Consider the following 13,509-nt stretch of genomic DNA (forward strand, 5'->3'; position numbering starts at 1 on the left):
TGCTAATGGTATGCAGTTACTATTGGAACAGTTGATTAACAGAGATTAAATAATATATTATTTTGTTAAGTATTTCGACAGAGTTGAGAATCACAAATGAGTCCTGGCCATTGTTGACAATAAGGGGACTTTTAGTTACAAGGGATTTCATTTTAGCATCAAGTCAATGTTGACTCTGCTTCAGAAAGTTAAGGATCAAATATTAGCTGGGTTGTGAAGAGTTCGGTGTTTTCTGGACAATATTTTGAATACCAGATCTCAGAAAGCAGCATCTGAAAAATTTAGAATGATCCCTAAAAAGATTGCAGGAGCACGGTCTACATGTGAAATGAGAAATGAGAGGCATTTTTTTTCAAAAAGACTCCACAGAATACTTGAGCCATGTAATTGATGGTGAGGGACGACACAAGGTGCCCAATATGATGGAGGCTATGAAGGACCCTAGACCAGATAATGTGTCTCAACTAAGATCATTCTCGGGACTTGTAAATTACCACGGCAAGTTTGTGTCTAACCATGCTAAAATGCCTGCATCGATTGCTGGGAAAAGGGCAGCCATAGAAATGGACCCAAGAATGGGAGATGGTTGACCGAAAGTGAAGCAAACCCCACAAAAGTCAGTGATGGTAAGGTATTTCGACCCAAAGTTACCACTAACAGTTAGCATGAGGCACCTTATGGGGTTGGTGCTGTACTGTCTCACATCTTATCAAATGGAGAGAAAAGGCCCATCATGTCTGCATCCAGATCAGTAACAAAGACAGGGGAGAATTATGCTCAAGTCAAAAAGATGATGTTTGGCGTTAAAAAGTTTACCTATTTCCTTTATGGCAGTCACTTCATACAACAAACCTCTAACCTCCATTTTTGGGCCATATATGGGGATACTGTCAATGGTGGCAGCGTATCTGCAGAAATGGGCATTGGCTCTGCAAGCCTACTCATGGGATTAAATTCAGATAGGCAGAGAAGCATGGTAATGCAGATGCCCTGTCAAGGCTACCACAACAGAGAAATAAAGATGTTCCTGACTGGAACCTTAAAATTATTTCCATTTCCCAGGATGACAAGTATTGGAATCAGCAAATCCTGTAAGGAAGGCGCTGCTGTTGTTACCCTTTCACCTATGAGAACTGCCTTAAACATCCTGGCAGTGGATTCACGTTGGTTTCATGGGGCCAATTGAGGTATAGAAGCTATTAGTTGTCATTAATGCTGACTCCAAGTGGTGGTCATGAAGTCGGTATTCAATGGGAGCAATGATGAACAGGCTGGATTAAACATTTGCCAGTTTCGGGAAACCCGAACAAGTCATTACTAACAATTGTTCACAGTTCATGATGCAGGAGTTCAAAGAGTACCTGGAAAGATCAGTGTCAGACTTGAGAGATTATTGCCAGGTGATATGGAGCCAAATTGCCATGCGGAGAGATTCATCCAAACTTTGAAGTAAGCCTTAAAGACCTCAAGGGGAGGGGTCATTCAGACGGTGAATCAATAAGTTCCGCAGCATGAATAGGAACATGTCACATGCAACAACCCAATGCTAACCAACATCTTTAACGCTTCTTGAACATAACAGACAAGGCTATCCAAAATGACTCAAAGCTGACTCTAAGTGTGAATTGTGAGAAAAATGCAGAAATGTTTCAGTGTGATTTGGACAGGTTCAGAGAGTGAGCAAATATATGGCATTTGAAGTATAAATTGGAAAAATGTGAGATTATCTACTTTGAATAACGATAGACTGGGATAGGGTGAAGGTACAACGAGACCTGGGTGTCCTTGTACATCAGTCACAAAGTAAATGTGCAGGTGCAGAAAGCAAATGGTATGCTGGATTTCATAACAAGAGGATTGGTATACTAGAGCAGGGAGGTCTTACTGCTTTGTACAGGGCTTTGGTGAGACTGCACTTGGAGCATCCTTCTCAGAGGATTAATGCTCTGCCAGTGAAGGGAATGCAGCATAAGTTTATTTCTTCGTTTACCAGACTGATTCTGGGATGATAGGAGTGATGTGTGAAGGGAGATTAGATTGATTAGGACCATATTCATTACAGTTAAGAATGAGAGAGGATCTTATAGAAAACCATGAACTACCAGTACTAGACAGGGTAAATGTTGGAGGGATGTTCTGATGACTGGGGAGTCCAGAACCAGGGATTACAGTTTGAGGATACAGGGTAGACTGTTAGGACTAAGATGAGAAGAAATTTCTTCATCCAGAGAATGGTGAGCCTGTGGTATTCTCTGCCACAAAGATTTTCAAGTGTTAGATATAGCTCTTAGAGCTAAAGGCATCAACAGGTGTAAGAGAAACACAGGTACAGGGTACAAAATTGAACGAACAGCCATGATCATACTGAACCATGGAGCAAGCTCAAATGGACTAATGGTGTCTATTTCTGCTCCCTTTCTTTTGTTTCTAAAACCAGCTAATCTTTTTCCTTCAGTAGTTGCTGCAGCAAATATTGATAATATTTTACAAGAAAGACATTTTACAAGAGAACCAGCCGCCCTATGCCTGTTGCAAACCAGTGGAAACATTTGAACAGGAATCCCAGAAGAAACTTGCAGAAAAGCAAGAACCAATGCAACTGAATTAATGGATAAAGGCTGTTTTCCCAAACATTCCCCTCTGTCCACACATTTTTTTTCCTGGTATGTGTATCTGCTTGTGCATGTTCAAGGAGGATCGTAAGGAGACTGAATCAGTAGCTTTAATCAATAGTGTTATATGCCAACTGTGTATAACTGCTTACCGATAACTGAAGTCTAATTACTTATAAAACATCGTTGCCGTTCAGTACAAAAATCTGGTTTGTACTTTCTATCAACCATGGCCTGAAAACAGGATAAATTGAAGAAAATTGTGTACAAGAAAAAAGTTATTAGTTTAGAAAGGTATCATGTGCTGGCACAGGATGGCACGGTGGGTTAGTGGTTAGCACTGCTGCCTCAGAGGAGAAGAAATTTCTTCATCCAGAGAATGGTGAGCCTGTGGAATTCGCTGCCACAAAGCAGTTGAGGGCAAAAAATTGAAGATTTTCAAGAGTTAGATAAAGTTCTTAGTGCCAAAGGCATCAAAAGGTGTAAGAAGAACACAGGTACAGGGTACAAAATTAAATGAACAGCCATGATTATACTGAACCATGGAGCGAGCTTAAATGGATAAATGGCCTATTTCTGCTCCTTTTCTTTTATTTCTGAAATCATCTAATCCTTTTCCTTCATTTTTTTCTTACAGCACCAGGAACAAGGTTTAATTCCACCTTCAGGCGACTGTCTGTTTGAAATTTGCACTTTCTCCCAGTGTCAGGTGCTCCAGTTTCCTCCCAGAGTCCAAAGATGTGCACATTAGGTGGACTGGCCATGCTAAGTTGCCCATATTGTCCAGGGATGTGGAGGCAAGGTGGGTTAGCTATGGGGAATGCAGGGTTTCTCGAGTAGGGGTGTAAGTCTGGGTGGGATGCTGTTTGGAGGGTCGGTGTGGACTCAATAGACCAAAAAGCCTACTTCAACACTGTAGAGATTAGAGGCTCGGTGGGCCATAGGACCTGTGCATGTGCTGTTCTTTGTTAGTTTACAATGCTTAACTTTTCTGACAAATCCAGGAATAGTAAGGCTTGATTTCCAACACAGTGAATCACAAGAATGAAGTGACATAAGAATCACCTAAGAATTAGATCTATTCTTTTTCCTAAACTTCAATGATTGTAAGCTAGACTGACTCAACCTTGCCTCAGAAGGAAATTCTACTTTCCTGTTTTGAAACCAATCCTCCACCCATTCCAATATACTAGCCCTAACAACATGGCTGCTTCTCTTAAGAACCCATATGTATGATATCTATCAAAAGCCTTTTGGAAAACTGAATATTTTACATCTACTGTTACCCTTTATCTATTAACAAAGAATTGTAATCATGCTCAAAGAAGGCACAGAAAATAGGAGCAGAAATAGACCATTCATCCCTTTGAACAGGATTTCTCTTCATGAAGTCATGCCAACTCTGCTGAATTATATCATCAATTTTTAATTGTTCTACCATTACATTCTTTATAATAGACCTTAACATTATCACAAAGTCAGGTAAGAAGCCAACTGGACCATAGTTAACCTGTTAGTTTTTGTCACTCTTCCTTTCTGAGTCAAGATTTTACCTGGACAGTTTTCTAATCCTCTGGAACTTATCCACAATCTAAGGATTCTTTTAAAATTAATACCAGTGCATCCAATATCTGTCGCTACTTCTTTCAAAATCCTAGGATGAAACATTGGGTCCAGGACACTAGTGGTCTTTTGGAGAAATTGAGGATGCAGACGCTGGAGATCAGAGTCGAGAGTGTGGTTCTGGAAAAGTACAGCAGCCCAGGCAGCATCCAAGGTGCAGGAGAATTGACATTTCGGGCATAAGCCCTTCATCAGGCATTCCTGCTGAAGGTCTTATGCTCAAAACATTAATTCTCCTGCTCCTGGACGCTGCCTTACCTGTTGCACTTTTCCAGCACCACACTCACAACTAGTGGCCTTTAGGCCCATTAGTTTCTCTAGTACAGTATTTCTTTTTCATGGGTGATACTTGATAATTTAGAATTTTAGGAATACTATTAGTATCTTCTACTAAGGCAAAATATTAATTAGACTCCACTGTCATTTCCTTGCTCCTCATTATTATTTTCATAGTCTCAAGCTTTAAGGAACCTACTTTCACTTTGGTCACTCTCTGCCTGTTTATCTATTGGAGAAAATCCCTACCATTCTTTTTTTGTTGCCATAGTCCTAGCAAACCGTAGGGCTGCACTCTCATTAGAAAGAGATGACTGGTGATGTCTGCTACGTCTGGTCGTCACCATGCCTCAGGTGAGTGGAAGAGTTTGAGACAGAATTCTTCACAGCAACCTCAGCCATTGCAGGAATTGAAACCACAGTATTGGTATTGCTCTGCATTGTGAACCAGCCATTCAGCCAACTGCGTGAACTGATGTCAATTTTTTATATTACTTCTGAGTTTGCCCTCACAGTTTACTCTGTCCCTCTATTATAATTTTTCCAATCCTCTTGTTTATTTGTTAATTTTACCATATTATTAGGTTTTTACTTTTACTCTGGTACTATTGGTTTATCCCTTCCCCAGAATCTCTTTTCTTCAATAGGCTATATATTTGCTATGTATCATGAACTATTTTCTAAAATGTCTGCTATTATTCCTCAATTGTCTTCTCTGCTGGCTCCTTTCCGAATCCACTCCAGCCAACTCTGCTCTCATTCTAACATAACTATCCTTATTTACGTTTAGCAGAGGTCTGACTCTCAAATTTCTCTTACTCAAACTGAATGCTAAATTCACCATGTTATAAACACTGTTCTTTCAGGAATCTTTTACTCGGAGACCATTTACTTATCCTTTCTTGTTGCAAATTATCATTTCATAAATAGCCTGACCCCTGGTTATATACACAACATTTTGCTCGGGGAAACTGTCTCAAATACGACAAGACCATTGAAACAGAAGCCCATCAAGGCTGCTCTGCTATTCAATGAGATCAAGACTTATTTGAGAATCCTCAACTCGGAGTTCCTGCCTTGACTTGATAACCTCTGATTTCCTTACTGATCCAAAAGATGACCCAGCTTTGTCACCTCACTGCAAGAAACAACTCCATATATTCGCCAAGCTTGGAGAGAAAACATCATTCCTCCTCTATTAAAATGATTGACCTTTTATTTCGAGATTATGTCCTCTGGCCCTGGACTCTCCTGGAAAGGAAGAAAAAACCTGCCCAGTATCTTCCCTGTCAAGTCCCCTAACAATCCTGTGTGCTTCAAGATGGTCACCTCAGTCTTCTACACTCTATGGAGTACAAACCCAAATTAGTCAAACACTCCTCAAAAGAAAATCTATCATACCCAAAATCAAGCAAGTCAACCTTCCCTGGACTACCTCCATATGGTGATATAAATTTTCCCAGATATGGGAACCAAACATTTTCACAGTATTACAAGTGAGATATAACAAGTGCTTTCTCTAATTTTAGCATGGCTTCTCTATTTTTATGCTCCTTTCCCTTTGAAATAAAAGGCCAAAATTTCATTTGCCTTCCCTATTACCCACTGAATTTGTATGTTAGCATTTTGTGATTACACACAAGGATCCTCAAATCTCTGTGCTGCAACTTTCTCCATGTAAGTAATATACAATCCCTCCATTCTTCCTGCCAAAGCACATAACCTTGCACTTTTCCACTTTATATTCCATCTGCCAAGTCCTTTCCTCACGGTGTTACATTAGCCATTTTCCAGTCTTCTGTGACCATACCTGACTCCAGTGATGCCCAAAAGGTCACCACCAATGCCTCCACAGTCTTCTCCGCTACATCTTTCAGACCTGTGGGGTGACGTATTCACCCTCAGACATTTCATTTTCCAACACTTTCTCTTATTGATGGCCACTACACTCACCTCTACTCCACTATCTAGCTCAGCCAGACAGCTATCACCACATTGTACCTTCACTTATCAATTTTGAAACAGAAAATTACAAGCTAATGCTTACCACAACAAAAGTAGTTCCCTCTGGTAAACCAGAGGAAACGTACTTGGCCCTCTCCTTACTCACAAGCAATGCCAGTGAGAGACTACATTTCTAATTGTTATAACATGTCTAGGTCTAACTCACAACAAGAAAATGTGCATGATTATGACTAGGTTTTGAGACCATCATAATGTGTGATAATGCAAGGCATCATTCATACCTGTTGTCATGTGGCATCTATTTGCAAAATTATCTCCACCTTCCTCTATCCCTTGCGTTTTGTCACATTTCGTAGTTTAACAAAGAGAACTTAATACATGTGAATGGATAAATCGGAGAGGAGTAGGAGAGTAGAGAATCGGGATTATGAGTTTTATATGATAGAGATTCTGTTTCCAAATACATTTTTAATGACTCATTTTATTGTCGGAATTGCAAAAGTATCAAAGATTCAAAGGGTACATATTAATTTGAAAAGTATAACTGAATAATGAAATTAATCAAAATTCAAAGGCAGTATTCAGGTTAGAAAAATATTCTAACCAAACTTCAAATATCTGGAATAATTACAGAATCACAGATTTTGTCTCAATTGGGTTCAAATTTTATAGTGTCTGATAATGCAAAAGTCATGAGGCTAGGAGGTAAAACATGATCTACTATCTTAGCTAAAGAAACAAAATATAACTTAGTGTTAAAAGTAAGTTACCACACAACTATCCTAAAAGTTTAGAAATTTTCCTGTGCCTGATTCTCTCCACTATCAATGTAACCTGCAAATATCAGCAACCATGCTATGAACTAATTGTCAGAAAGGTTACATAGATGCCATGTAGATAAAAATCAACTATACAGCACCTGTACCTTCGATCAACAATTCTTGACCATGGCTGCCCAACAGAGTTCTTGAAAGAAATGGTGCAAAGTCCACAAAAATCTCACGTAACAGTGGAGCAACCTTTTCCAGAGCTCGTTCAAGTTTTGCTGTGATGCTATTTAGAAATAAAAGAAACAGGATTTAGTCTTATAAAATTGTATGCAACCACAGAATGACATATACTATAACACAGAAACAAGGCACTCAGTTCAACTAGTTCATGTTTTATATTAACCTTTCATTGTATAATGAGATCATGATGATGTAACTGATCAGATGACTGATATCAGTAAAAGAGAATACACCAGCCTACAGCAAGTATGTAAAGAATGAGGCCTTAAATTCTAACAGGAGAAATGTTTTGATAGACGACAAGACAGATAGAGTTGTAGGAATATTATAATTTATAAAAGGTTGAAGAGCTTTACTTAGATACAAGGAGCATGCAGCCTCAGGAACAATGATTGTACAGACACTCGTAACATGAGATACATAAAATAGATATCTTAATGTGCAGGTGGCAGTATTGGTTTAAAGAAGAAAATAAAGCAGCTTCTCAGTTCACCCGATCAGAATCTCATTTTCCTTTTTCCATAAGCATTTGCCTGGTTTCCCTTGAAATGCATTGATGCTATTCACCTCAACCACTGAAATACTAAAATCTCACAAATCTAAGTCAATCCACTTAGAAACTTATACTACGAAAGTTCTGAACTGTAATTTGAAATGTTCTTGCTGATTGGAATTACTTTGCTTTTACCTCTAGAATTTTATTTGAATCAGAGCTCACAGCTTAGTGTATATATATAACATGAATAATACAAGATATAAAAGCATAGGTGCTTATTATAAACACAATTTCCTCTCCTCTTCCACTGAAAATAAACTTTTAACCATCTTGTATTTTTCTCAAGTGTCTGTACTAATTGTATTAGGCTAGGCAACATGCTCTAAAGTAGTAATGCAATTATGTGGGAGGGAGAAATCAAAGCTGAATTTCCCAATTTTCTCAGTCTTTTTAAAATCAGGACCATTGGATATCAATGAGCAAGCTTGTTATAATTTCCTTTCCTTTTGAGATCAATCACATGCCCTGTTGCCACTAGCACTGAAATAATGAACAAAGCAAAAATTGGGGTTTATACTTGAAATTTTCAAAATCTACACAGATAATTAACATTCAAGAGAGTAGAAACAGGAGTAGACTATTTAGCATTTCAAGCCTATTCCACAATCAGATCATGATTAATCTGGTCATGGTCTCAGCTCAACTTTTCGGTCTATACCCTAAAATCCTTAAATCCCTGGTCTATTAAAATTCCATCTAATCCAGCCTTGAATAAATTTTAGTCATCTCCATAACCTTCTGAGGAACAGAATCCCAAACTCTAACAACTATCTGAGAAAAAGAAATCCTTCTCATCTTTGCCTTAAAATGGCCTCTTATTCTTAATCTATGTCCCTAGTTTTGACTTTCACAACAAGAAGAAACATGTTCTGAATATCCAACATAGAAATTATTGATGTAGTTTGATATGTTTTAATAAACTTAGCTCTTATGTTTTATAATCCCATGGGTATAGACCTAACCTGGTCAACCTTTCTCATAAAGTAAGTCCTTCATTCCCGGGATGAATCAAGTAAATCTTCTCTGAACTGCTTAAACAGAAATTAAACCTTTTTCAAAAATTAGGAAACCAAAGCTCTTCACCCTAGATGTGGTTTCACCAATTCCTATACAGCTGCAACTAAACCACATTATTACTATTAATTTCCATTCTTCGAGATCATCAAGAACACTCCATTCACCTTGCAAATCACTTGCTATACTTGCAGACTATCTTGCTGTGATTTACATACCTGAACACCAGCACCCTGCAACCTCTATTGAAATAGTATATAGTTTTTCTATTCTTCAAAATGCATAAGTTCACATTTACTTATGGTATGCACACTCCAGCTATCAATGCCTGCCCATTCACTTAACCTGTCTACAGCCCTTTATAGATGCTCAATATCCTCCTGACAATTATATTTTCCTTTCTGGACGTCACTGACAAATTTAGTAACCACATGTAATCTCTTCATCCAAATTATTGATGCAGCTTGTAAACAGTTGAGCACTCAGTACAGACCTCCGTGGCACTTCACTAGTTACAACTTACCAACCAAAATTACCCATTTATTAATACAGTCTGCTTTCTGTTTTTTTAAATCCATCTAATATGTTATTCTGTAAACTGTGTGCACTTGAGTGCAGCAACCTTTGATGTGACACCTTATCAAATGCCTTTTGAAAATCCAAGTACACTACATCTACCGATTCTTCTTGATCCACCATGACTCCTCCCCTTTGAAAATCTCTAATAAGTTGGACCCAATTTCCCCTCACATAGCCATATTGGCTCTAACTGATTAAATCATGATTTTAAAACAAATGCTTCTACAATTTCTTCCTCCCATAAGACGTAGTAGGTGAAGTCGGGCATTCAACCCACCGAGTCTGCTCCACCATTCGATGAGATAATCCTCAATTCCACTTTCCTGCCTTTTCCCCATAGCCCTTGATTCCCTTACTGATTAAAAAAAAACCTTTCTCAGCTTTGGATGTACTTAATGATTAAGCCTCAAAAGCCCTTTGGGCAGTAAAGAATTTTGCAGAATCAATACCCTGAAGAAATTTCTGCTCATTTCTGTCTTAAATGTGTCATTCCTTATTCTAAGATAACATGTTTTGGTCCTAGGCTCTCCCACAAAGGGAAGTAAACCTTTTCAAACCTCCTCTATCAAGTCCCCGAAGGATCTTATACTTTTCAATAAGGTGGTCACATATTCTTCCAAATTTACATGAATGCAGGACCAATGTACTCAACGTCTCCTCAAAAGATATTGCCTCCATATATGGTTTTACTACCTTTATCACTTTTCCTACAATAGATGCTAGGATAACGGGCCACAGTTATCTGTTTTCTGCCTTCCTTCTTCCTCAAATAAATAAGTTACATTTGCTATTTTCTAATCTGCTGAATCACTCCAGTAATGAAGGAATGTTGAAAGATTAGAACTAACGTGTCCATCTGTGCTGCCATGTCTTTCAAGACCCAAGCATACAGGTCATCAGTCTTAAGATCCTGACAGATTTTATGGTCAATAGCTTTCTTAGCACCTGTTCCCTGGTGATGTTAATATGTACTGAGTTCATCTCTTACTGTCACCTCTTGATTTTTAATTAGCTTTGAGTAGCTTTTCAAAACTTTTACCATGAAAATAACAAATATATCTGTTCAAAAGCTGACATTTCTTGTGTCTGCATATCCTCAGTTACCTTCATTTAATTCTTAAGGATTAATCACAGATTCACATTTCTCCTAGTCAAACAGAAATCAAAGTCGATGATGTTATGATCATTGTCACCTCGATGCTCCTACATGATGACTGACTATGTTTTTACCTACACAACCCAAAGATGCTTTCAATTAGTTTTAATTTAATATCATATTAGCTGGCTTCAGAAAAGAATGAAATGCGAGAGAATAGAAAAGAAGACTGAATTTAACCTCATATTTTCAGCGGAATCCTCTGGCATTGGAGCAACTGTTTGAACTGCAGGAAGATTTTTGCTGGTTGCACCATTCACAAAACTGGAAGAGGAGGAAGAGGACGAGGTGGAAGCAGCCTCTGCAGCACCTGTGCAAAAGCAGTACAAAAGGTAAACTGGAAAGTGATGGAATTGGTGTGTTGCATAATGTCAATAAAAAGACATACAACCTTACTAGTTTAATATAAAAATTATACTTAAATTGAATGTAGTGAAAATAGCTAGAAGGTAGAAGATCCTTTATCCAAAATGCATGGGACCAGCTGTCATTTGGAGTTCGGAATTTTTCGATTTTCAGAATGTGACAGTTTAATGGCGAAATTTTAAAAAATCTTACCAGAGAAGCAGACTTCTAACTGAGAACATGCTTGGCCACACTCCCCTCCCCAAGTCACATCTGAGTGACACACATCGAGTGAGTGTCGACTTGGGGGCATTCACAGAGAAACCCCAAGTCTGTCCGTGCTTGGCCACACCCCTATGTCACATCTGAGCGACACACATCGAGTCGGTGTCGACTTGGGGTGTTCACAGAGAAACGCTCGGCCTGTCAGTGCTTGGCCACGCCCCCTCATGTCGCATCTGAGTGTTAAGTGTTTCCTCACCAAATAATCTTGTTAATGAGAAAATAAACTTCACAAAAAAACCTTTGGATTTCTGAGCTTTTCAGTTTTTGGATGTTCGGATAAAGGATCTTCTACCTGTATATTATTTCAATGATAGCATTTTGATATGCAGAAAATTAGGACACATCCCACAAGTTACATTTATGACCACAAGGCCAATTTCTAACATGCAAAAGCTCTCTACTAATTTGGTTCATAATAGTTTATACTTCAAATTTAATACATAAATTACTTAGAAATATTTTTTGTGATTATTGATTTTATCAATTTCTCTAGCAATAGTCCACTTATTTGGATTCTCACTTTAGAGACAAAAGGTTGTGGATCTAAGCTCCATTTCAGAGATTTTAGCAAAAACTCTGAACTGATACCCCAATGCAATGCTCATACTGTGCATTCAAACAAATTGTCTTTTAGAAGGAATAGTCACCACATACACTCTTAAGTTCATAAACAAGACCCATGGTACAAGTCAAAATTGCCGAAAGGATGACTTTCTAAGAGTTCTGGCCAATGTCTATCTTTAATTCATATCACTAAAGCAGATTATCCAGCCACAGTGTCTCAAAGATCTCATTAGACTGGCTACTGTCTTTTCTACTTTCAATCAATGATGGGAGATATTAATCTACCTAAAGACAGGAAAAAAAGTCAGTAGCAAAAGTAGCCAGGAATTAAAGAGTTAAGAGTTAAAAAGATTGTTTTCAAGATAGATTCTTATAACAGCATGTTCTTGGCATTATTCAACAAGATAAGATCAATGAATGAGCACACTATGAAGGGAATTCTACGTAGCAGTGGCCATAATAAGATTGAACTCAAGACTCATACTGTAAACTTAAACAAGGGCAATAATGAGGACATAAAATCAGAATTAGAGCAAGTGAACTGGTAAATTAGGTTAAGGAACAAAAACAGAAATTTCTGGAAAAACTTAGCTTTCTTTCCACAGATGCTGCCAGACCTGCTAAGTTAGTGTTTCGAGTCCGATTAGTCTTCATCAGAACTGCAGGTTAAAAGGACAGGTCAATAGAGATGCTGTGGCAGACATTTAATAGAATATTTTGGAATGCACAGAATAGATACATTCCATCAAGAGTGAATAATGAAGACCACACTCTGTGGTTAAATAATAAAGTGAGTGATACTATCAAACTTAAAGAAAATACAAATTATTACCCAAAGGTGAGTGGCAGATCAGAAATTTGACAGAATACTGAAAAGACTGACTGAAAGAATCACAAGGAGGAAAGCATTAGAATACTAGAGAAAGCCAGAAAGAAACATAAAAATGGACAGTAAGAGTTTTTATAGACATATATAAAAAGAGGGAGGCTGCATAGTGATATTATCGCTAAACTATTAATCCAGAGATCCAGGTATTGTTCTCGGGACTTGGGTTCAAACTCCACTATGGCAAAGGGTGGAATTTGAATTCAATAAAAAGCTGGAGTGATGAAACCATTATCAAATGCCATAAAATCCCAGCTGGTTCAATAATGTCTTTTAAGGAATCAAGTCTGCCGTCCTTACCTTGGTCTACATGTGACTTAGACTCTGAATTGCTCTCTAAAATGGCTTGGCAAGTTCATGTCAAGTAGAGATGAACAACAAATGCTAGCCAATGCAGTAATGCTCATATCCCATGAAAGATTAAAATGAAAGAGAATTAATGAGCATTGGGCCAATAATGAGTGAGTTTGGAGAATTACTCAAGGAAAATAAGGATGTGGCAGATTTATTGAACTGTATTTGTACCAGTCTTGGTGATAGCAAATATCGATGAAATTGCTCTAAGAGTTGAGGAAAACAATCATAGATTAGGAAATGGTACCTTTGCAGTTGATTCCTAAATTTTTGCACAGTTCAGA

At 38.0% G+C, this 13,509-nt stretch overlaps 1 protein-coding gene and 1 long non-coding RNA gene across 5 annotated transcripts in view; one reads left to right on the forward strand and one right to left on the reverse strand.

Moving 5' to 3' along the window:
• nbeaa (neurobeachin a) overlaps positions 1–13,509 on the reverse strand; it is a 913,644-nt gene that overhangs the window by 589,450 nt on the left and 310,685 nt on the right. For 2 of the 4 annotated variants that reach the window (XM_072577218.1, XM_072577213.1), the window contains 2 exons: positions 10,972–11,101; positions 7,402–7,529 (listed from right to left, as the gene is read on the reverse strand). In XM_072577218.1, the coding sequence (XP_072433319.1) occupies positions 7,402–7,529; positions 10,972–11,101 (258 nt within the window). Of the gene's footprint in view, positions 1–7,395; positions 7,530–10,971; positions 11,102–13,509 lie in introns of all 4 variants that reach the window. The other 2 variants (XM_072577214.1, XM_072577212.1) reach the window with 1 other exon arrangement.
• Positions 1–13,509, forward strand: part of LOC140481281 (uncharacterized) — a 146,690-nt gene that overhangs the window by 30,736 nt on the left and 102,445 nt on the right. The window contains exon 2 of the long non-coding RNA XR_011961491.1: positions 10,985–11,123. This is a non-coding gene — a long non-coding RNA (uncharacterized lncRNA). The remainder of the gene's footprint in view (positions 1–10,984; positions 11,124–13,509) is intronic.

Source organism: Chiloscyllium punctatum, chromosome 9, assembly GCF_047496795.1.
Source record: "Chiloscyllium punctatum isolate Juve2018m chromosome 9, sChiPun1.3, whole genome shotgun sequence".
NCBI lineage: Eukaryota > Metazoa > Chordata > Chondrichthyes > Orectolobiformes > Hemiscylliidae > Chiloscyllium > Chiloscyllium punctatum.